The 21940-nt window shown below is 34.3% G+C and overlaps 2 protein-coding genes across 6 annotated transcripts; both read left to right on the top strand.

The window, feature by feature from the left end:
- Positions 1-4434: 4434 nt before the first annotated feature.
- Positions 4435-12758, top strand: LOC106446519 (uncharacterized protein At4g04775-like). Of its 5 annotated transcripts, none has more exons than XM_048760126.1 (8): positions 4435-5202; positions 5290-5380; positions 5468-5571; positions 5843-5985; positions 6807-7131; positions 7602-8102; positions 8182-8236; positions 11741-12758. In XM_048760126.1, exons 6-8 carry the CDS (start codon positions 7612-7614, stop codon positions 11810-11812), a joined length of 618 nt encoding a protein of 205 aa, XP_048616083.1. In that variant the 5' UTR covers positions 4435-5202; positions 5290-5380; positions 5468-5571; positions 5843-5985; positions 6807-7131; positions 7602-7611; the 3' UTR covers positions 11813-12758. The 5 variants fall into 5 exon arrangements, with proteins under 5 accessions (XP_048616083.1, XP_048616082.1, XP_048616080.1 ...); XM_048760125.1 differs by having other exon boundaries at positions 5266-5380; XM_048760124.1 differs by having other exon boundaries at positions 4437-5202; positions 5278-5380.
- A 5077-nt stretch (positions 12759-17835) lies between these two features.
- On the top strand, positions 17836-19335 carry LOC106446518 (transcription factor TCP15-like). The gene has a single exon (XM_013888278.3). The coding sequence runs from the start codon at positions 18097-18099 to the stop codon at positions 19042-19044; it is 948 nt and encodes a 315-aa protein (XP_013743732.1). The 5' UTR covers positions 17836-18096; the 3' UTR covers positions 19045-19335.
- The last annotated feature ends 2605 nt before the right edge of the window (positions 19336-21940 follow it).

Genomic DNA, 21940 nt, shown 5'->3' with positions numbered 1-21940 from the left:
TTCGCGCAGCAACGAGCCGGTACTTACATCAGTCCATCCATATCGTAACACAAGTGAGCACAAGTGGATCTTCAAGAGAGACCCGATGAAAGCTCTGGACACACACCACAATAGAAGCCACTCCACATGACCTTACAACGAACAAGGCTTACAATAGCTCCTATAAGACAGCCAAGAACAGATGATGAAGTGCTGCGACCGGAAAGAAGAGCCAAGAAACTGATGATGCCTTGCTTGAGAGTCTGCCTGACCAAACCCAAACAATGAAGAACCCACATCTGAACCATCAAAGTACTACCACTGCGAACCAGAAACCAGATAAGGTCTAACACTGGCAGACCAACCCAAGCAGAAGAACATCAACAGAAAAAGAGCAACTACACAGAAACAAATCAATCGAGCATAAAACCAAAGTTAAACCCATCACATAGATCGGTTAAACGTGGCTCACAGTACTGAACACACCAGCAGCAAACACACACACCACTACTAAAAGAGACCAGAACGGTACAAACTGATAGAAGTCGAAGACGAAGACCCACAACCCAACGGCACGGCAAGGCACACCTTCGAACAATACTCAAGCCCATCAGATCTATAATTAGCTTCACCATCGCCACAGACAGAGAAATCCCGCCATGACAACGAAGCCAACCTCACCAAGAACGAGCCAAACCCAACCACAACTCTACTACACCCAAACGCCAACGCCGTCGGAGAAAAGCTTCATCACCAACCACCACGGACCAAGCTTAATAACTTACAGAAGAACTATTACTAGTAAAGAGAGCTCATGGAGGCCTTCTCATAGCTCAGCGGAGACCGCCGGCCGGAAAAGACCTCAGATCCAGAAGATGAAGCAAATGCGGCTTTTCACGCGAGAGAGAGATAAGGTAGGGTTTTTAGCACTTTGCTTCTTTGACCCTTCATACATCAACATATACTTTTTTTGTTATATCATAAAATATTACGTACGTTTATTGGCACGCATTCTACAGAACTTGTCCGAATGACTTCTCTCACAAAAAAAGTGGAGAATGCTCTAAATGAGGATGACATTAGCCCTAATAGAGTTTGCAGAATACGGACGTCGGAGAGAGACGTGGCATTGTCAGCCTAGCTCTCCACCAAATCCACCATGGACCTCTTTTCCCGTTTCCACTAAACTTGTCTCTCGTACATTTCAGATTTTTAATAATACGTACCAAAACGCCGCATTTATTAGCACTATATTTCAACTTACACAACCTTATATAGATATAGATATATATATGGGTACATTATGTGTTTTTATGGAGATACACGTTGACGTCGAGGGGGGAAAAGGATTTGCCGACACGGATATTGTTGATAGGCCTAAGAGGTGTGTGTGACCACCAATTTTTATAAAATTAAATAAGTAAAAAATACGTTACGCTTGAGTAGGCGTCGGCATTTCACCTCGACTTGAAAATTCTAATCAGAACCGACCCAAAAATATCCGATCTGAAATTGAACAAAAAGTTAATAAATACCTAGTTGGGTTCAAAATTTCTCTACTCGAAATAATCAAAACGAAAAAAACGATTCAAATAACTTGATTATGAAAAGCACCGAGAATAGACTTGATCCAATAAGAACGATTCATGCTCGACTCAAAAATATGAATATCCAAAACTATAAATTCATGTGTTTTATTTTATGACTGAATTGTAATGTCTTTTTGTTTGCAATCATTATTATTATTTTATATTTCTAAGTAGTATAAAACTTTAAATGTCTAGTTTATAGTTTAAGATGTTTATTTTAATTAATAATAGTTTATTTTGTAAAATTTTAAATAATTATGACGAATTCAGAAAGTTTAGGATCCGGAACAGCAAAAAAAAAAACAAAAACCATCCGAACCTGACCTGAAGGCCAAATTCCCAGGCCTATGCTTGGGGATGAAAGAGAGATGGAGAGAGATAACGACTGATAGAAACTTGGGGATTCATCAAAATCATTTCGTGGTATTTCTTGTAATTCTCTACAATATTTTCCCGAGGGGTATTGACGAAATATGAAACTTAACTTTAATTTGTTAAAAAAAATATTTTTTACATTTTACTTTAGTAATGTAAACACAATGAAGAAAACGTACCCTTGGCACATCTTGTCCCCTTCAATTGCGTATATATATATATATATATATTTATTCAACCGAGCAAAAGGGTAATTACCACAAGAAGAAGAGTTAGACAACCTTAAATATTGATATAGTTTTTTCTTACCCCTAAATTATACTGACCTCTTTTAAGGATCTGACCGGTTCAAACGCAGCGGTTGCGGTTGCGGAATTTACGGATACGTGTGGTTGCGGTTTCTAGCGGTTTTAGGAGATTTGTACGACTGGTTCTGCGGTTATAAATTGGTGCGTTTGCAGGATACTTATGACTGGTTAACTACCAAATGCAGCAGCAGTTAAATAATAAATTAAAAATATTTACATTTTATATAATTATAAAAATATTAAAAATCATAATATTATAATAAATATAAAAATTATATTTAGAAAGTTATAGTTTTAATTTTTTAAAATTATAGAAAATATTTTTATTTTAAATTTTATAATATTAGTTAAAGTATAATAGATATATTTTAGTATTTTCATAATTTCAATTTAAAATTTTTATTGAATAGTTTTATTTTTGTATTTATATTGTTTAAAAAAAAAGAAAGAAAAATTATTCTCCTGCAATCCTCCGCAACTGCAAACGCTAGCTGGAACCAGCTTTTGAATTTATGAGGTTTAAAGCGGTTTGGAGCGGTTTGAAGCAGTTTGGAGTGGTTAGAACGATTGTTGCCAAACGCCAACAACCGCTATCAACCGTAAAAGCTGTGTTTGCGGGTGGTAGCGGGAAAACCGGTCATACCTTAAGTTTATTTCTTAGTTCAACTCAATATAACGTCCTTTCATTTGGATCAAAACTATAAAAAGTATTAGTTTGCCGTTTGAATAAAAATTAAGCAACGGCACTATATAGCAGTAACCACATTAACGTCAAGACTCAAGAGGCCGACCTTGCTTCGTTTTGGAATAAAGTTTTGTAACAGATTGCTAATTTTCAGTGAAGGATATTTTAGGTCGAAAAGGACTACGATATAACTAAAGAAACATGATGTGATATTTCCTATTTTCATATATACTTAAATAAACAAGATTGCAACGATTTTTTAAAAAAAATTGGTGGAAACATTGTAGTCTACTGGTTAAAGTTTAAAAGCTTCTACACTCAGGTCTGGGGTTCGAATCCCAGACTATGCAATTTTTTGCATATTACAGGAAATCCATGTTTCAAGTTCTAGAGAAAGCGATTTTTTAATAAAAACTACAGATGAAAGGCTTACAAGAGATCTTCAACATGGTGCAAGTAAATCTGGCCAGGAGTGGATCTTCATAGGACGGTTTGGAGCGGTTTGGAGCAGTTTGGAGTGGTTAGAACGATTGTTGCCAAACGCCAACAACCGCTATCAACCGCAAAAGCTGCGTTTGCGGGTGGTAGCGGGAAAATCGGTCATACCCTAAGTTTATTTCTTAGTTCAACTCAATATAACGTCCTTTCATTTGGATCAAAACTATAAAAAGTATTAGTTCGCCGTTTGAATAAAAATTAAGCAACGGCACTATATAGCAGTAACCACATTAACGTCAAGACTCAAGAGGTCGACCTTGGTTCGTTTTGGAATAAATTTTTGTAACAGATTGCTAATTTTCAGTGAAGGATATTTTAGGTCGAAAAGGACTACGATATAACTAAAGAAACATGATGTGATATTTCCTATTTCCATATATACTTAAATAAACAAGATTGCAACGATTTTAACAAAAAAATTGGTGGAAACACTGTAGCCTACTGGTTAAAGTTTAAAAGCTTCTATACTCAGATCTGAGGTTTGAATCTCAGACTATGCAATTTTTTGCATATTACAGGAAATCCATGTTTCAAATCCCAGAGAAAACGATTTTTTAATAAAAACTACAGATGAAAGGTTTACAAGAGATCTTCAACATGGTGCAAGTAAATCTGGTCAGGAGTGGATCTTCATAGGACGGCTCAGATGATACAGTTAGGCTTAGATCTTCATAAGGCATGTAGTATTATCGGTTGTTGAATCGTCTATGTAATATTTCTCATAAATGTAATGTCATAATAAATCAGTGTTATAAAAAAAATAAAAAAAAATCACGTAAATATCTCTGTTGTTTTTTCATATATTTGTATGAAAAGAAGCAAGTAGAGTGAGTTAATGCTCATCGTGTCAGATATATGCATAAATGTACGTGTATCTGTATTTGTAAACTTGAGTTTGAGTGAGTTATTATTTTTTTCCTCTGAAACTTAGAATGAGTTGTTATTAGTACTACTTAACAATAACGACTTCCCTGGAAAGTAAGAGCACCTTCATCGGTGACTTTAATAGGAGGTTCTAAAAGAAAAAACCAAAAAAATAAATAAAAAAAGAGATAAAACCACAGAATCGTTGTCTAACATAGGATTTTTGGAACTGGTAGAAATTCCAAACGTGTCCCCTTGGTACTGGCTGTCTTTTTTTTTTCTTTTTTCTTTTTTTTTGTGTGGGCGTCTCTCTCTTTGTCGATGGTTTTTGTTCTTTCTGTGAAATTTCGTCGTCGTTGTTGCTCAGCTGCTACCTCCTCCTCCGAATCCGTCCATGAAATCACCCCGAAGGTTTGAATTCAGTATCTCGTTGATCCAATTAGTGTATTGAGTCATCATTAAGCAATTTCCTCCTCCTCGCCACGTTGAGAAGAAGGACAAGGGTTCGATTGAGGAAGAGAGTGGGTATGAATGGGTTGAGGTTGATTCTGATGAGGATTTGGAAGATATGGATGAGGATGATGAGGAGGAGGGTTCTGGTAAAAAATATGGATGAGGATGATGATATCGAGTTTGAGTTGGATCCAACTTGCTGTTTGATGTGTCATAAGAAGCATAAGACGATAGAGAAGTGTATGGTTCATATGCGTAAGTTTCATGGAAGCCAAAAGCCACTGCAAAGTGCATTACGGTGATGGTGATGATGAAGAAGATGCAGAGCTAGAAGAGTTCTATGACTACAGCAGCAGGTCTCTCTCTATTCAGTCCTCTTTCTTTTGACAACAGAGTTGACGCCAAAAGAACTCTCAAGGATATCAAACTCCTTTGCCAGGCGAGCAATCATGTAAGTTGTTCTCTCTCATTAGTCTCTTAGCAAACAGCTCCACATTGAGCAATCATGCGATAGCCATTGCTGCAGCTCTCTCTTTAGCTGTTGAAGTTTCCAACTTTAGTGATTTCGATGGCTCATCGGCAGACGCTGTTGCTTTCCTTGAGAAGAAGTTGGATTATTTGGTGTCAAGGTACTGAATTTTGATTAAAGTTTGCATCTTGGTTCTTGTGATGATTCTTATGTCCTTTGTTTTGTCTTATGTATGTTTCTTCTTCAGCCGGCCAACAGCTGTTAATCTTGCAGATGCTGCTTTGAAACTTAAACAAGTTATAGCAAATGTCTTGGCTACTTTCTACCATTGAACCTAACTCCATTTTCAAGGTAAAACAACATTTCGTAAGAACCAAATGTTTTGTGTTTTTTCTTATTCGGTTGTGGGCTTATAGAACTCAATTTAAACTTAGGAATGGTTGCTTTCTCTTGGATGATAGCTTTGTGTTTTTAATAGGTTAGAGAACTTAATTTCGACCGAGGAATGATAGCTTCATCTTTGCATATTCATTTTTGGCTTTATCTTTATCATTTATCAGCATAGAGCTGAGCTTTTTTGCTTTTGTAAGTTCACTTCACTACCTATGCCTTTATTTTTCAGGCATATATTGAAGCTGCTGAGAATATGTTTGAAGATGATGTCGCTTCAAACAAAGCAATAGGGACCTTTGGTTCAAGCTTAATGAGGCAGCAAGCCAAAAATCCTGACAAGCTTTCTGTTCTGACCCACTGCAACACCGGCAGGTATGATTTTAGATAGAGTCTGAAACTCACTGAAGTCGGCAAATCAAGATTACAACTAATCGGTTTTTTCTCGTTTATGCATTTCTTTCATGTTTGTTTAAAATTTCAAATTATAAATTTTTATTTCTATTTTTAATATGTTTTTATGTCATAATTGTTTAAATTTTATGAAATCCAATAATTTATAAGTTTTGTAAAATTTAAATTTAATAATTCAATTTCAAAAAAAAAAAATTTAAAAACCTCATAGGGGTTCTCCCATTGGACCTTGTCAAAACTAATTATATTATTAAGGGTTTTAAACTTCATAAAGTACACAATTAACAATTAAATTAATTTTAAGAATCGATTAAAAGCTCTAACCAATAGAGGTTGTCTAAGCACGTCACAATTATAAAGTAAACTAAACCTGTCGAAAACTTATAAAGCAGAAGACATATATACCATACCAATGTTAAAATAATAGTCATTGTTTTGGTTTATCATGTATTAGGAAAGATAGTACGAGATCATATATACCAGTCAATATAGATCTGATACAGATAAAGAGTCAGTAATAGATTATATAAAATTAACCTTGATAACGCCCAACATTCCAGTCAATATATTTTACACGAAATGAGATGAAAAAAAAAAAAAAAAAGTCAAGTCCGTGTCGGTTGCTCTACCGATTGACCCTGAGAAGCTCTTAAGGGATGACCAGGTCCTATGTTTGAGTCCTATCAGATGCGTAAGTGGATTGATTTATCTGTTTCGATTGTTAGTCCAAAAAGACAAGGACCAAAGGTCCATAATTCTTCAGTAACAAAAAAAAACTGTAGGAATTATAGAAGAGAAGGTGAGACCAACCGCAACGGAGGTCCGTCACGGGTCCGTGGCCCAAATCCTTAGCTTTTTTACAATTAAAAAATTGTGAATTGGGCTCAGCTTTAGACGGATCGGTATGGATCAGTCCGTAAATAAGGCTTCGAAGGATCAAGTCCTTACTGCACGTGGCGTCTGATGGTTGGCCCGGCGATATGTTGTGTTGGGTTATGTCGAGAAAAAAAAACATTCGCGACCGAAGGTTAGAAAAAAAAATCAGAGCTCTTGACGAAAGGCGATTTCTCTCCATCTTCGATTTCTCTCCATCGTCGATCTTCAAAGGTAAATAAACTAATTCTGTGGTAGATTTAAGGATATGTTAGCTTCCATGTTGTTCTCGTCTCCCTCTATGCTTCGTATTTCCTTTGAATCGATTTGGGGATTTCTTCCATTTATGGTTTCAAAAATTTTGGGGTTTTGAAATTGTTATCAAATCGTTTTCAAATCGTTTTCAATTGGGGATCTTTTGGTTTGTAGTTAGGGTTTCAATCGATTTAGTTAGCTGGAAAACTCATCACTTGTTTTCGGTTTCAATCGATGTAGTTAGGGTTTCAATTCGTTTTTGGTTTCAAAACGTATCTGTATGGTTTCCTGTGGCTTATATTTTTCTGGTTTCAAAACGTATTTGTACGGTTTTCTGTTAGCTTAATGTGTAGCTAGTAAACTGTTTAGTTGATCATATATCTAAGTTAATGTGTTCTTAAACTCCCTAGTGAATGTGTTCTTAACATAGTTTCTGGTTTTTTGTGCAGGCCAACGAACATGGGACAAGACTATAGCTACACGCAGCCTTCATCAGAGGAGTTCGACATCAACTCTTTACTTGAAGCAGAAGCTGCTCTCTACGGGGATGAAGCTCAGAGTAGCTACATAATTGCAGAGGCGGATCAGTACCCACCAGAACCTGAGGCTGTTGAAGGAATACCGAGGACATGCTATTGCGGTAGTGAGGTTGTTGTTGAAACCTCGTACACTCGTAAATATCCAGGAAGGAGGTACTTCTCCTGCAACAACGTTGACGATGGAGACTCCCACATCTGGAAATGGTGGGATGTGGCGATTCAAGAAGAGCTTCATGAAACGCAGACACAACTTAGGATGGTCAAGGATCAATTCTTTGAGAGTGACCAGAAGGTGGCTAAGCTTGACAAGATCGTGGGTGTGTTAACTAAGAAGACATCAGTGATTAACTATGGTTTGGCAAAGGGAGTTAGTGTACTGGTGTTGGTGATACTGGTCATCGTTATGGGCTGGTAAGTTTCATACCTTATTTAGATAATTAATTTGATTTAAAATTTGAAATTTTAACTGTTTTATCTTATGTCATTCAAGGAAGAGCTTCGGAGGTTTTAAACATCAGTGTCAGAACTCGAGAAGGGGTTGGAAGGTAACTTATTTCACGCTTACTTACTAGTTTCAGTAATAAAAAAAAACTTATCTCTTCCTGCTTTAATTGTTTTTAATGCTAGATTTGATAGAATCGTACTTGTTAGGTTTAAGTGTAGCTAGTGTAGAACTTATTAGTATGATTAGAGTGGTAGTAAATGCTTGTTTGCTTTCTATCTGCCTAACAACTCCGAAACTAAATGCGAACTTACTTTCTATTGGTTACTTAAGGGTTTGTGTTGCTAATAGAGTAACAGAAACCTATAATCTAAACATGAATACCACAACTGGCTTTGTTAATCTAATGCATAGTCAATCTTCAGTTGATCTTGAGTCACCCGAACCAGCTTGGTTCGGGTCCCAAGGTCCTGATGAGTTTGTTTTCCACCCTGGTGTCGAGTCTTCTTTCCAACCTGGTGTCCAGTCTGCTGTGCAGCCTACTGTCGAGTCTGCTAACAAAGAGAGGAGGAAATGGTCTCCTAATGAGGATAAAATCCTCATTGGTGCTTGGCTTAACGCCAGCAAATACCCCGTTGTCAGCTGTGACCAGAAAGCTGAACGTTTCTGGAAGAGAATTGTTGACTACTACAACGCAAGCCCTCAACTGGTTGGGACAGTACCTAGAGAGCTTGGTCCAGCGGAGCAGCGGTGGGCTAGGATTAACGAGCAGGTCTGTAAGTTCGTTGGATGCTATGAGGCGGCGTTGAGGGGGCAGAGAAGTGGTCAGAATGAAGACGATGTGATGAAAGCTGCCCTCGACTCATTCTTCAATATTTATGAGCACAAGTTCAGCCTCGAACATGCGTGGAGAGAGCTGAGGCATGACCAGAAATGGTGCACCACCTATATGGTTAAAGATGGTGGGAAGGAGAAGCGCAAACCAGTGGTGGACGTTGATACAGAAGATGATGTTGCCGAACCTGAAAGCAGACCAGTTGGTGTGAAAGCTGCTAAAGCAGCTGGTAAGAGGAAGAAGAGTGGCAAGGAAGAAGAGATGTCACAGCTTCAGTCCATCATGGAAATGAAAGAAAAGCTCTCTAAACAAAAGATTCTAGAACGTTTACTTGCCAAAAAAGATCCTCTCTCCGAGATGGAAGAATCTCTTAAACTGAAACTCATGACTGAGATGTTATGATGATATTTAAGGTATTAGGTTAGTTACATGTAGTTACATGTAGTTTCTATTTGTATCACATGTCGTATTACTTTATTTATTTGCTAACTCTTGCCTTTTGTTTTCTTTCAGGTGTAGCTGATCGACATGTGAACCTAGTCACGGGTTCTGAAAGTGTTTTGTCGGTTGGCTGAAGTGAATTCAAGTCACGGGTAGTTCTAAGAAATGTACTATAAGTTTCCCTTCTATCATGTCTTTAGGTAGCTATCTCTTTTGCTTAGTTTCCACCAGTCGGAGTTGTAATCTCTTTTGCTGTAACTCGGAAGTTGCGGATGCTCTTATTATCTCCAGCAACTTGTAATCAACTACTACTGCTTCTCTAAATTCGGTAACTTGTAATGAAATCCTCATGCTTCTCTTATATGCAACTCTTTTTAATCAACAAGTACTGCTTTCCTTATATGCTTGTAGTTGATCATGGTTGTAGTTGATAATGCTTGTAGCTGATCATACATATAAACTCGGTAACTTGTAATGAACCACTCATGCTTCTCTTAGTTACATGTAGTTGATCTTGCTTGTAGTTGAACTTATAGCTGATCATACATATAAATCAACTAGGCGTAGGTCGAGTAGTTGGTCATTCTTGTATCACACTGATAAATCAACAAGTATCACACTTATAAATGTATGACCAACCCAAATCAACTTGTAACTTATAAATAAATTAGTGTGTTAAACTTATAGTTTTAAAACTTGTATCACACTTATAAAACTTATAGAAACCATATTAAAAAATAAAAGTTATACTTAAAAAAAAAAAAGTTATACACATTTTTATAGGAAAATTAAAACTTATACCTTCTTTGAACTTATAGCTTTAAAAAAAGTTTTTAAAAAAGTTATACTAAATTTAACTTATATTTTTTTTTTTTTAAAAATAAAATTTATACTTTATAGGAAAATGTCGGCATCTTCATCTGACGAAGTTTTCGAAGAAAGATTTGACGAAGTTTTCGAAGAAATCTTCGAAGATACATTCACCAACATAGTCGAGGCCCAAACCAGTAACCAAAGGAGCCGTGCTTATATTGAACGAAACCGTGAAGGAGGACAAGACCGCTTATGGAATGACTACTTCAGCGAAGATGCCACATTCTCGTCACAAATATTCAGACGCCGCTTTCGCATGAATAAGGATTTATTCTTGCGTATTGTCTATGGGCTATCCGAGAACTTTCCATTCTTTCAGCACAGAAGAGATGCAACCGGGAGGTTTGGTCTTTCTGCACTACAAAAATGTACGGCAGCAATTTGTATGCTTGCTTACGGTTCTGCGGCTGACACGGTTGACGAATATCTTCGACTTGGTGAGACCACTGCACTTTCCTGTTTACATAATTTCACTGACGGAATAATACAGTTATTCGGAAATGACTATCTACGACGACCCACACCGGAGGATCTTCAACGACTACTCGATATTGGAGAAAAACGAGGGTTTCCTGGGATGGTCGGGAGCATTGATTGTATGCATTGGGAGTGGAAAAATTGCCCGACCGCTTGGAAAGGACAATACACACGAGGATCAGGAAAACCGACAATTGTCTTAGAGGTTGTTGCTTCACAAGATCTTTGGATATGGCACGCTTTTTTTGGTCCTCCAGGTACCTTAATGATATCAATGTCCTCGATCGGTCTCCTGTGTTTGATGACATTTTTGAAGGTCGAGCTCCCAGGGTAAGGTACATGGTCACGGACACAGGTATAAGTTGGCATACTATCTAACAGACGGTATATATCCAAAATGGTCAACATTTATCCAATCTATCAAACTCCTTCAATCTCCAAAACAAGAGTTATTTGCTAAAGCTCAAGAAGCAACCCGAAAAGATGTGGAGCGGGCTTTTGGAGTATTGCAAGCTCGATTTGCGATTGTCAAAAACCCGGTTCGTACATTGAACAAAGAAAAGATAGGGAAGATTATGAGAGTATGTATCATAGTACACAATATGATAGTTGAAAATGAACGAGATCGATACATGCGGTACGATATATCTGAATTTGAAGAAAGAGACGTCACCAGAAGTTCACAGGTGGAAACCAACATGCCTACAAATCTGAATAATATGTTTCCCAATCGTAATGATCTTCGGGATGAGCATATTCATGAACGGTTGAAAAATGATTTAATCGAAAATATTTGGAATAAATTTGGTGATGAAGATTAATAATTAGTGTTTCTTGATTTCTTTATATTTATCATTGTATCTTTTTTTTGTATCATGCAATTAATAAAATTTAAATTTCAATTTATAAAAAAATACTATAATATTCTTAAGGATTAATTTTGTGAGATTGTTTTGTGGGAAATTGTTTCTTTTATTTCAGGACGAACCGGGGCAATGTCTTCTTTCTCATTTGACTACTGTTTTTTGGCTGAGGTCACTGCTTCTATTCTAAAAGAAGACAAACTTGTGAGTCAATTTAGTTAGTAAAATAAATAGACGATACTGGTGAACAAAGAGGGAAATTCATGGAATGTGAGTTTGCAATTTAGCGAATCAGCCGGCAAGTATTACATCACAAGAGGCTGGAGAAAGTTCTGTCTCGATAACAGATGCGAGATAGGAGACTTATTTGCGTTCAATGTGGTTGGAGATGGGAAAACTACTCCATTGATGTGTGTATGTCCGGAAAGAAAAGAGTGCTCTGAAATACTGAGCAAATACTTGAGCAGAACGAGTGGCGAGTCTTCATTAGGTGGTCATTTATGATCATGTTGGATTTTAATATTCAATCATCTTATAAACTCTTATGTGTAATCTTTATATTTAATCATGTTTTTATTTAGGAATTTTTCTATCTTTATGTTTAATTATTGTTTTTATTTTTAATTGTTATATTTATATGTTTAATTATTATTTTTTAAGTTTATTTCTAGTATTTTATACTAAGTTATTTTATTTAATCATTCAATATATAAAAATTATATTACACTAAACAAAAAAAAATAATATTTTTTTATTCCTAAGGATTCCAATTTCGGGTTCACCATTGTACACACATTTTTCACAAGAGTCCTTAACTATTAAAAAAAAAAAAAAGATAATTTATTTCTAAGGACTCCACGATGGGTATCACGATTGTGGATGCTCTGAGGCATCGGTATCAGACGGTCATGGAGTCAGATGCGGTACAGTGTTTATATATATACAAACATACGCATCACTCTTGCTTTTGGAATCTTTTACATGTACGTATGCATGCTGTATGCAATATCGTACAAGCTCATCATGTGCTTGTATAAAGTTACACATCTAAAATGATATAAGGTTATGTATCATGTGTGATATTAATGTAGCTGTATAGATAATAGAACTAATGCATATTCACACATTGTTTTTTTTTTAACTTTTATTTTGATGGTACCGGTAGAGCCAACAATTTATATCAGAAACAAAAACTTTAAAATATAGTACTAAACGAACTATCAAGAAAATTAATGTTATACTAAATAAGCTATAGTTCCAAGCGAAATTGAAATTTACACATAAGCTTTAATAGTAGATTGACAGTTGTAGAATAAAACAAGAGTAGAAACAGAGCTACTAAGAGAGAGGTATACATTTTTTTTTTTTTTGACAAAATGTGAAATCATTTCATAGAAATGACATTGAGATACAAAAGCATGGATCTAAATCTGCTAGAACCAGTGAAGGCTACCTAAGATCCGAGAGGGGTATACATGTAAAGGTGTTAGACCTAAATAATGTATAAGTATAGATATTAGATAGATAGGGTCCAAACACACAAACAATGAATGATGAATGCTAGGGTTCCGGATGCAACGTGATTATGTCGCAAGCCGTAGTGACAGTTCATGAGAGGACAACTTTTATGTTGTTTTTTCCTCTCTCTTTTTTTTTCTTCTTCTTCGCAATTATTTGTAGCACCATAACTACATTGCACCAAAATCTCATTTCCCACCAATATTTACACCACATCAGTCTCTACGCAATAACATCAAATTATTCTGAAAATTGACACAATTAGATAGGTTTAAGCATGGGAGTGTATAAAAGACTGTAATTATTTGAACAGAACATCCTAATATTTTTATATAGGACAAAAACTGTTTTTAGACACCGACATTTTAAGTTTATGAAATTTACTTAATGATTTAACTTTAAATGGCACATAAAATTTAAAATATAATCTCTAGCTAGTGAAATATAAATTATTAAGGTGATGATCATTAGCAAAGAAAAAGCCACCTTTTCGAATATTGGAAGAGTCTCTATCTTTTTTTGTGTGTCAATCATTTGCTGAAGATATTACAAATCGCATGAAACTTTCTTTCATATTTCAAACTAATCAAATAATAGCGAGTGATCCCTTGCAAACAAAGCTTCCATGATATGTATATATTTGGAAGTTAAAAGACACAAATGCTGGCAAAGCTGGTATCATTCATTGCTTTCTTCGTCGAATTAATTTCACTTTAAGACACAATGACACCACTCGTCTTCATCTTATTGGTACACCATCAATAATATTCATGCCTCATACGTTCATTTTCTTTCATATCTCAAACTAGTCAAATACTAGCGAGTGATCCCTTGCAAACAAAGCTGCCATGATATGTTCATGCCTATACGTTCACAACATAATTTACAATCCCTATACACCGTCGTATTGTTCATTTGTTTATCCCTAATGCACGGTAAAGTACGCCTTGTATAAATAATATCACATGATTCACATCTTTAGATATCAGCGCCTAATTATGCAAGATTACTAAATGATTGAGCAAATCTAAAATAAGAATGAACTATTATACAAAATGAAGATTTAGATAACAAGCATTAAGAACCATCTTTAACCATATATGACCAATACAAAACTATTACTCATTTAAAATACTAATCAACCATGGTACGTACTCACCTAAAATTAGTAAGCTTTGATTTGGAACTTAGATGATGAAGAGTCTGCTACATTGGATCACATGGTTATCCTCCACGTCCCAATAAATAGCTAGCATCAACAATAAGGGATTACACACTGAAATATAAAAGTTTGTGGATGATCTCCGAAGACTAGACGAAACCAAGTAGTTGTAATGCAATTATAACTATTAATAATACATTGATTGTGTCAAACATAATATTTGCTTTTTATATATTTGTTATAAGAACTAATTATATTTTTGAAAAGTTGAACGACTAAAGAGAGTGGCAGAGGAAAAAGGAAAAAGGAAAAAGGCAAAAGGAGAACAGGAGAGAAAACGACGGCCATGGTAGGAACTAAGGTTAGTTACAAAGAAAAGGATTTTAAAGCCAAGTTACAAAAAAAAAAAAAAAAAAAAAAAAAAAAAAAAAAAAGGATTTTGGGGAGACAATTTTTGTTGTGATTTCGCCAACAACAAATCTTTTCTTTTCTTTTGAAGTTAATTGCATAATGGTTTTTAGTTTAAGACTATTCGTTTTAACTATTAATTGCATAATTATATGATTAGTAGTTCTCTTAAATATATTTTATGTTTTTGTCAGAAAAGTCTGGATCTTCGATTCACAATTTTATACTTAATTGAATAAGTTTTTAGTTTAAGACTATTCGTTTAACATCATCAACGACATTATTGGAAATCTGAAACCAGAATCATACGATGGATTCATCATCCGTAAATTATCATGTTTACCTATCTCATTGGACTTGAAATATGTAGTGTTATACTTATATGTTATGTAGGAGGGAAAGTGGAAGGGGCTATGGGAAAGCAAAATTAAAAGTTCTGGGGTAAATATAAAGAAAATCTAAAGTGAGGCAGAGAAAATAAAATAAAGAAAAAGAAAGAGGAAAGAGGCAGAAGTGGAGCTGCAAAGGCAGTGAGACAATCATTGCTGGTGAATGTGGATGGGAGCCCACTTTTTCCTTTAATTATTTCCATTTTAATACACAAATATTTGTTTTTTATTTCTTATCTTCTTTTTCCATTATGCATTATATACTCAAGTGTATACTTTCTGTATCCCGCGAATGAGTTGGAAACTGGAAATAAGGCCAAGTAAAACTATTTTTTTTGAAAATCCTGTGAATTATCTGTTAAAATCGCTAAATACTTAATTTATTTATATCTTCGAATTATACTTGAAAAATAAATGTATTTTCCTTCTATTAATTTACCATCTTATGTTTAATTAGAATTTGTTTAACAAAAAAAGTTTTAGATTTTTTGTCAAGTTAATATTACATTTCAGCAAGTCTTTCGAGTAGTTTAAGAATTAAGTCCGTATCCGAAAGATTAATGTGTTTTAGAAAAAATATTTCAAAACATGCTTTTTATATTTTCTTTGTGTTTTTACTACCTAAAAATTATAAATTTTTGTCAAAAGAAAATCTTAAATTTCAAGTATACATTAATTGAGAAACTAACAGAACTGTAATATTTTAAACAATGAACAATGATACGTGTTGTATTCATTCGACACTAACACATCAAATTCAGATTTGTTTTATAACTAATGAAGTAAAATTAGGGAGAATTCTAATTTTACCATAAATTCAATAATACTTTTAAAATTTACCTTTAAAAATAATTATTTTCGGAAATATCATAAATTTATGTAAAATGACTAAATTGACTCTTTTAAATCATTTATAAATATTTAATAATCTTATAAATTCAATTTCATCCCTTAAATACTAAATCATAAAAAGTAATTAACAAATTTTTAACTTAAATGTTAAAATATTTTTGATACAAAGTTTTTTTGAATATTGATAGCTAACTTATGATATTTTAAAACAATTTCTTTTAAACAAGTGTATTTATACAATTTTGCAAACTGAGAGTAAGAAATGCTAGCAATCCTTTAGACCGTTTTTGTTACGCAACGGTAATGTTTTGAAGTAGGGTTCGTGATTGATGGTAAAATATATTCAATCAAAAGATGAAAAAAAAAGCAGAAATAAATGAAATTTTGAGAAAGATTAATAATTTGACTTGACTAGATGTGGGATCCAATGAAGCTATGGTCACTGTCTTTAGAGAGTGAATGATGCAGAGGACACGCACGTGGAGTCTGTTTCAACCCCACTGTCTATCTCCTATTTATTTCCTTATTTTCTCTCATTTCTTCTTCTTACTATTTTTATTTTACTACCTAAAAGTATTTTACAGATTGATTGATTTATTATAAAAACTAAACCCTGATCATTCTGAAATGTCCCACGAGACTTAAACTAATCTTGTCATCCTTACATTTATATCATCACATGTTAATATATTTAATATGCAAATAAGAGTGGCAGATTGACTAGTCCGACCTTAATACCGTTTGAAGGATAAAATGTGTTAAATATCAACGTGAACCCGACTTTAATAGTTTAGAGTTGATCATGAGCTTACTAGAATGTTTGCGGTCGAAAAATGGTTGTTAAAAATGTTACAATGAAATAAATGTTGACTAGTCTTAATACTGTGATTTCTAAGTGACGTATTTTCTTTGATTTAACTAATTAGCTGATGAAACTCATTAACTGTTTTAGCAAAGAAAAAAACTAATTAACTCAGTTACAAAATAAAAAATTGTACAGTACTAATTAATATCATAACATAATCTAGTTGTCCACTTTTTGAAAAACGAAATTTAAAGGGTAATCTGAACTCCCATGGAGATTTTATGTAAACAAAAGGCCAGTATACATATGAACTGTCTATATGTTGAATAATCATCACATAAGAAAGGAATCTTCTTCGCCACTACTTATAAAATTTCACTAAAATAATTTTCTAAATATACTGCTACATCTTTTAACGACAATTGTATGCCAGTGAGATAAAACCAATGGTGGAAACAAAGCAGAAGCAACGCAAAATTGCTTATATATAATAGATTAATAGCTCTATATTTGGTTTTAGTTTTCAGTATAACTATATGGTCTTGTAGATAATAAACTCGAAAGTCACTCAAGAGACGCATACATAAAAAAATAAAAACTATATGTTTCATAAAAAAAGCAGTTGGATTCAATCATGTGGATCTCGTGATTTACCATAGAGCCATGGATTAATCACTGTCAATAATAATTCCATCTATTTATTATTTTCTGTTGACACGTACGTACAAAATATCGTCTATATGTTAACTTCTGAGTTTTTTGTTCTGAATCGCAAAAATTTTCGCTAGCTGTGGAATTAATTTTGCGATCGATTGAAAGTTAACAGCAACGACAAAAACTGACGTAGCATTTTTATTTATTGGAAAGAACAAAAATAGAGTGTTCAAGTAGGGTTCTATTATTATGAAATCTATATATCAAATGCAATAAATACGAATTTCTTTTATTTCTCGATCACTGTAAAATAAAAACCTTATTATACGAATCCCATCTTTTATTTCCATAAATAACGAAAAATTCTCACAGGGAATATTTTATAATGTAAATAAAACTCCAAATATAAGAACACAAAGATATAAAGCAAAGAAGGAAACAAAGTCCATGTTCATATTCATTGCTTTAACCTTCTCTCTCTCAGACACAGACACAGCTAAGCTTCCCATCTGAAAGGAGTTTCATGTCCTTAAGGACCATAACCTCTCTCTCTCTCTCTCTCTCTCTTTCTCTCTCTCTAGCAACAAAAACAAAGAAGGTAGATAGAGAAACTATGGCTCACATAAAGATATAACAGAGACAGTAGTCCCACTTTCCCCACCACAACCCATCTTCGATCATCATCAATGGATCCGGATCATAACCAGAATCATCACAGACCAAACTTCCCTCTCCAGCTTCTTGATTCTTCTTCCTCCTCTTCCACTTCCTTAGCCATCATCCCATCAGCTTCTTCTTCCGAACCTAACTCCGACCCTAACGCTCTCTCCAAGAAACCACCTCCTAAGCGAACCTCAACAAAGGACAGACACACCAAAGTAGAAGGCCGAGGCCGTAGGATCCGTATGCCGGCCATGTGCGCCGCACGTGTCTTTCAGCTCACACGTGAGCTAGGTCATAAATCCGACGGCGAGACCATCGAGTGGCTTCTACAGCAAGCTGAACCGGCGGTTATAGCCGCTACAGGGACTGGAACCATACCGGCTAACTTCACTTCTCTTAATATCTCACTTCGTAGCTCAAGATCTTCTCTCTCTGCTGCTCACCTTCGTACAACTCCGAGCAGCTATTACTTCCATTCGCCTACGATGGCTCATCATCATCAGGTGCGTCCGAAGAACGAGTCACATTCTTTTTCTTCTTCGCAGCTCTTAGATCACAGCCAAATGGGTAACTATTTAGTACAATCAACGGCTGGATCTTTACCTACGAGTCAGACTCCTGCTACGGCGCCGTTTTGGAGCAGTGGTGATAATACGCAGAATCTATGGGCTTTTAATATCAATCCTCATCATTCGGCTGACGCTTACAACACGAACAGTGGTAGTGGCGGCGGAGTAGGAGGAGGAGCAGGAGTACATCTCATGAATTTTGCAGCTCCCATTGCTTTGTTTTCCGGACAGCCTTTGGCGTCTGGTTACGGAGGAGGAGGTGGAGAACATAACCATTATGGAGTTTTAGGGGCGTTGAACGCTGCTTACCGGCCGGTTCAGGAGACGGCGAACCAGCAAAACCGCGACGGAGATCATCATCACAGCCATCAGGAAGATGGAACCACAAGTCATCATTCCTAGACAATAAAACACACACAAACAATATATCTGTGAGATTTATTCTTATTTTGTTTTTTCTTTTGTTTGATTGGTTTTTAATTCTGAAGGGGTTTCACTTTCAGTCATCTTTTGATTAATGTAATAGTACGTACGAACGTGATTATGTATTTTAGTATGTGGTTTTTGTAACCAGGCTTTGCTTTTGCCCTTTTTCTAGAGTTTGTGGTCTAGTATTTTTCTTGTGAAATTTTTTCTCTACACTCTTGAGTGTGAAGAGTTTTTCTAATGAGACATAATACTTGATTAGGGTTTTTTGAGGAATTGTTTTATATATGTATAAGTACTGTTAATCAATAAAAAATTTCTCACGCCAAATTATGAGATATATTCCATTTTCTTTGTTCATGGTTTGATTCCTTCGACCACGTATTGTCACATATGCATAATGAGTGATTCTTGTTCTATCCCTATTTAATCTACTATATATATTTTCGGGATAGATCAAATCTTGATATGCTCAAAATTGACTGGTCTATTAATCTTTGATGGTATCTATACCAAGATACTGTTGATATATAGTAGAAAAGTCATATAATTCCACTCTTTAAAATGTGATTGTTTTGGTATTAGTTACAAGTGTGTTGACGAGGGGATGTATTTAGATATGATGCCATCAATGCGGCAATGCCAGTAGGTTCTATGAGCAGCGCATGGGATACGTTTTATTTATTCATTTTATAGCATTTTGCAACAGTTTAAAGAAGGAATTAATCTTGAGCGTAATTAAGATACAGGAAGACAAAAATTTAAAACTCTTTATAGATCCATATGGCCAGAAGAACGCAAGTCTGGTTCAACATTTGAAGACTCACAATATTCATATCAACGGTTATTTTCACTTTTATGGAAATGTATTTATATGTCAACGATTCTGAATTTTCGGGCACCCAAAAAAGCACCAAGAATACTTCGTTATCTGCTGAAATTTTATCCAACAAATTAATATTGAAAGCAATGTTTGCTAAAACAAAGTTTATTCTAAAGGTTTTTAGTTAACAAGTTAATGAAAACATAGATCATGTTTATCTATCTATAGTGGTGGATACATTGATGATGCAAATTAACCCGGATATGTAAAATACGTAAAACCATATAGCTGCATCTTGCGTCAGCCTATGTCATTAGATTAGTTTAATTATTACGTATGTATATACGGTCTTACCATGCATGGGTATACAGAAAATGAACGTATAATTCAGATATATCAACGAGCATGGGAAATGGTATGTTGGCAATTTAAAAATAATACCACACATGTTCATATATAAAATTAGCAAGTGACAGAAACAAATTATTGTTTTATATAAATACTATAAATATTTTAATTCTAAATATAAAAATAATATTTAAAACTTCTATAGATTGGTGCCAGCCATCCCTGAACCTCATCCATAATCTGAAAATCAAAGCATATGTCAAGTACTTTTTTGATAACCGTTAGTATTAAGCATTTTTAAAGGAATGTAATTCTAGCTGATATCAATAACAGATATATCAGCGGAGTTTGACGGTAATAATAAATAATAGAAAAGAATGTAGGCTAGGCACCGCTGATCTCATGAATCTTCTTTGATATTTGTATACTATTGTTCGCGTATTACTTTATAGATAAACAATAAGATACGAGGCATGACCGATCAATGTTTTATGTCGGCGTTTTATTTTATAACGAAAAGAAAATTGTAAAAGAAAAAATGGAAAGGGCACAAGGAGCAGTATCTGGCATTAGCCTATAGATCCAAAAAATTTAATGTCTCTAAAGCATGTTTAAAATATACATCTTTGGATCTACCTATAGAGTCTCTTTTATATTAATTGAGAAACATTACAACATTGTTTTGTAGTCACTTGTCATCATGAGAATGAAATTCGGAATTCTTAGAAAAATAGGTTGGTTCATCTTAATTTATATTATATTTTTTATTAAACTAACTATCAAATTGATAAATAGTGTATAAAAGAATATTCTCGCAGTTTCCTTAAATAAAAGCTACGAAATTATTTAATATGATTAACGTATATATGACCATTAATGATTATGAATAATAAAGATTTGATAACAATTTTTGTATCTTTATTCATTTTTGTCTAATTTTATATTATTAAAAGAAATTAAACAATCACATTAACCATATAATAAAAAAAAATTAGATTTTTTCGTATATGTTACATTTTGAATTTTTAAAATGACTATAAATTATCAGAAATTTTAAAATCCCACTTTGAAAATTTTGTGGTCAATGACTTAATTTGTTTTGTTATAAGAAGATACAAAATAATCATAAAATTGTATTAATATGGATTTTTATTTAATATATATTCAAATTAAATAATATATATTTTCAGCTAACGACTTAAAGCAAGAAAATGGGTTGCATCAATTTAGTCGTCCAGTTGAAACCCTTCAAAACCTCGTGGAAGAATAAAGTCAAAGTAATTCAATTTTGGAAACACCACTAAGTTGCTTGTTCTAAAACCATTAAAATATTCTCAGTGATGTTAAAGTAAAGTATTAAAAAAGTTGTGGAACCTGTTTTGTAATAAAAATTCACTTGATGACCACATTACGGTTTTTATAGGTATAAACACGGTGATAAAAATTTTAATCCCAAATCGATCAGGCTCATCATAAATTCAAAATATATTTCACTCCACAATTACAATTACAAATGCTCAGTCCAACCCCCTGTTCGGGAACGCGCTAGGCGCTAGTCGGGCGGTCGGGTTGGGCCTAGTGCCTAAAGAGAAAATCGGGGATTAATCAGAAATTATGCGGGGCAGAATTTTTAGATGGTTTACTGTGTTATAAAACATGTTAATCTTTAATTGTGTGTAACATTAATACATTTTCATGTTT

Source organism: Brassica napus, chromosome C6 (genome assembly GCF_020379485.1).
Source record: "Brassica napus cultivar Da-Ae chromosome C6, Da-Ae, whole genome shotgun sequence".
NCBI classification, from domain to species: domain Eukaryota; kingdom Viridiplantae; phylum Streptophyta; class Magnoliopsida; order Brassicales; family Brassicaceae; genus Brassica; species Brassica napus.
The sequence above is the reverse complement of the archived record's forward strand: the minus strand, read 5'-3'. Positions and strand labels throughout refer to the sequence as shown.

What these genes read in the sequence shown, in the direction of transcription:
- LOC106446519 (XM_048760126.1), top strand. Translation starts at nt 7,612, where the DNA reads ATGGGACAAGACTATAGCTACACGCAGCCTTCATCAGAGGAGTTCGAC. An exon ending in CTGGTCATCGTTATGGGCTG is followed by an intron (nt 8,103 to 8,181) that starts GTAAGTTTCATA and finishes ATGTCATTCAAG; the next exon opens with GAAGAGCTTCGGAGGTTTTA. An exon ending in ACTCGAGAAGGGGTTGGAAG is followed by an intron (nt 8,237 to 11,740) that starts GTAACTTATTTC and finishes CTTTTATTTCAG; the next exon opens with GACGAACCGGGGCAATGTCT.
- LOC106446518 (XM_013888278.3), top strand. Translation starts at nt 18,097, where the DNA reads ATGGATCCGGATCATAACCAGAATCATCACAGACCAAACTTCCCTCTC.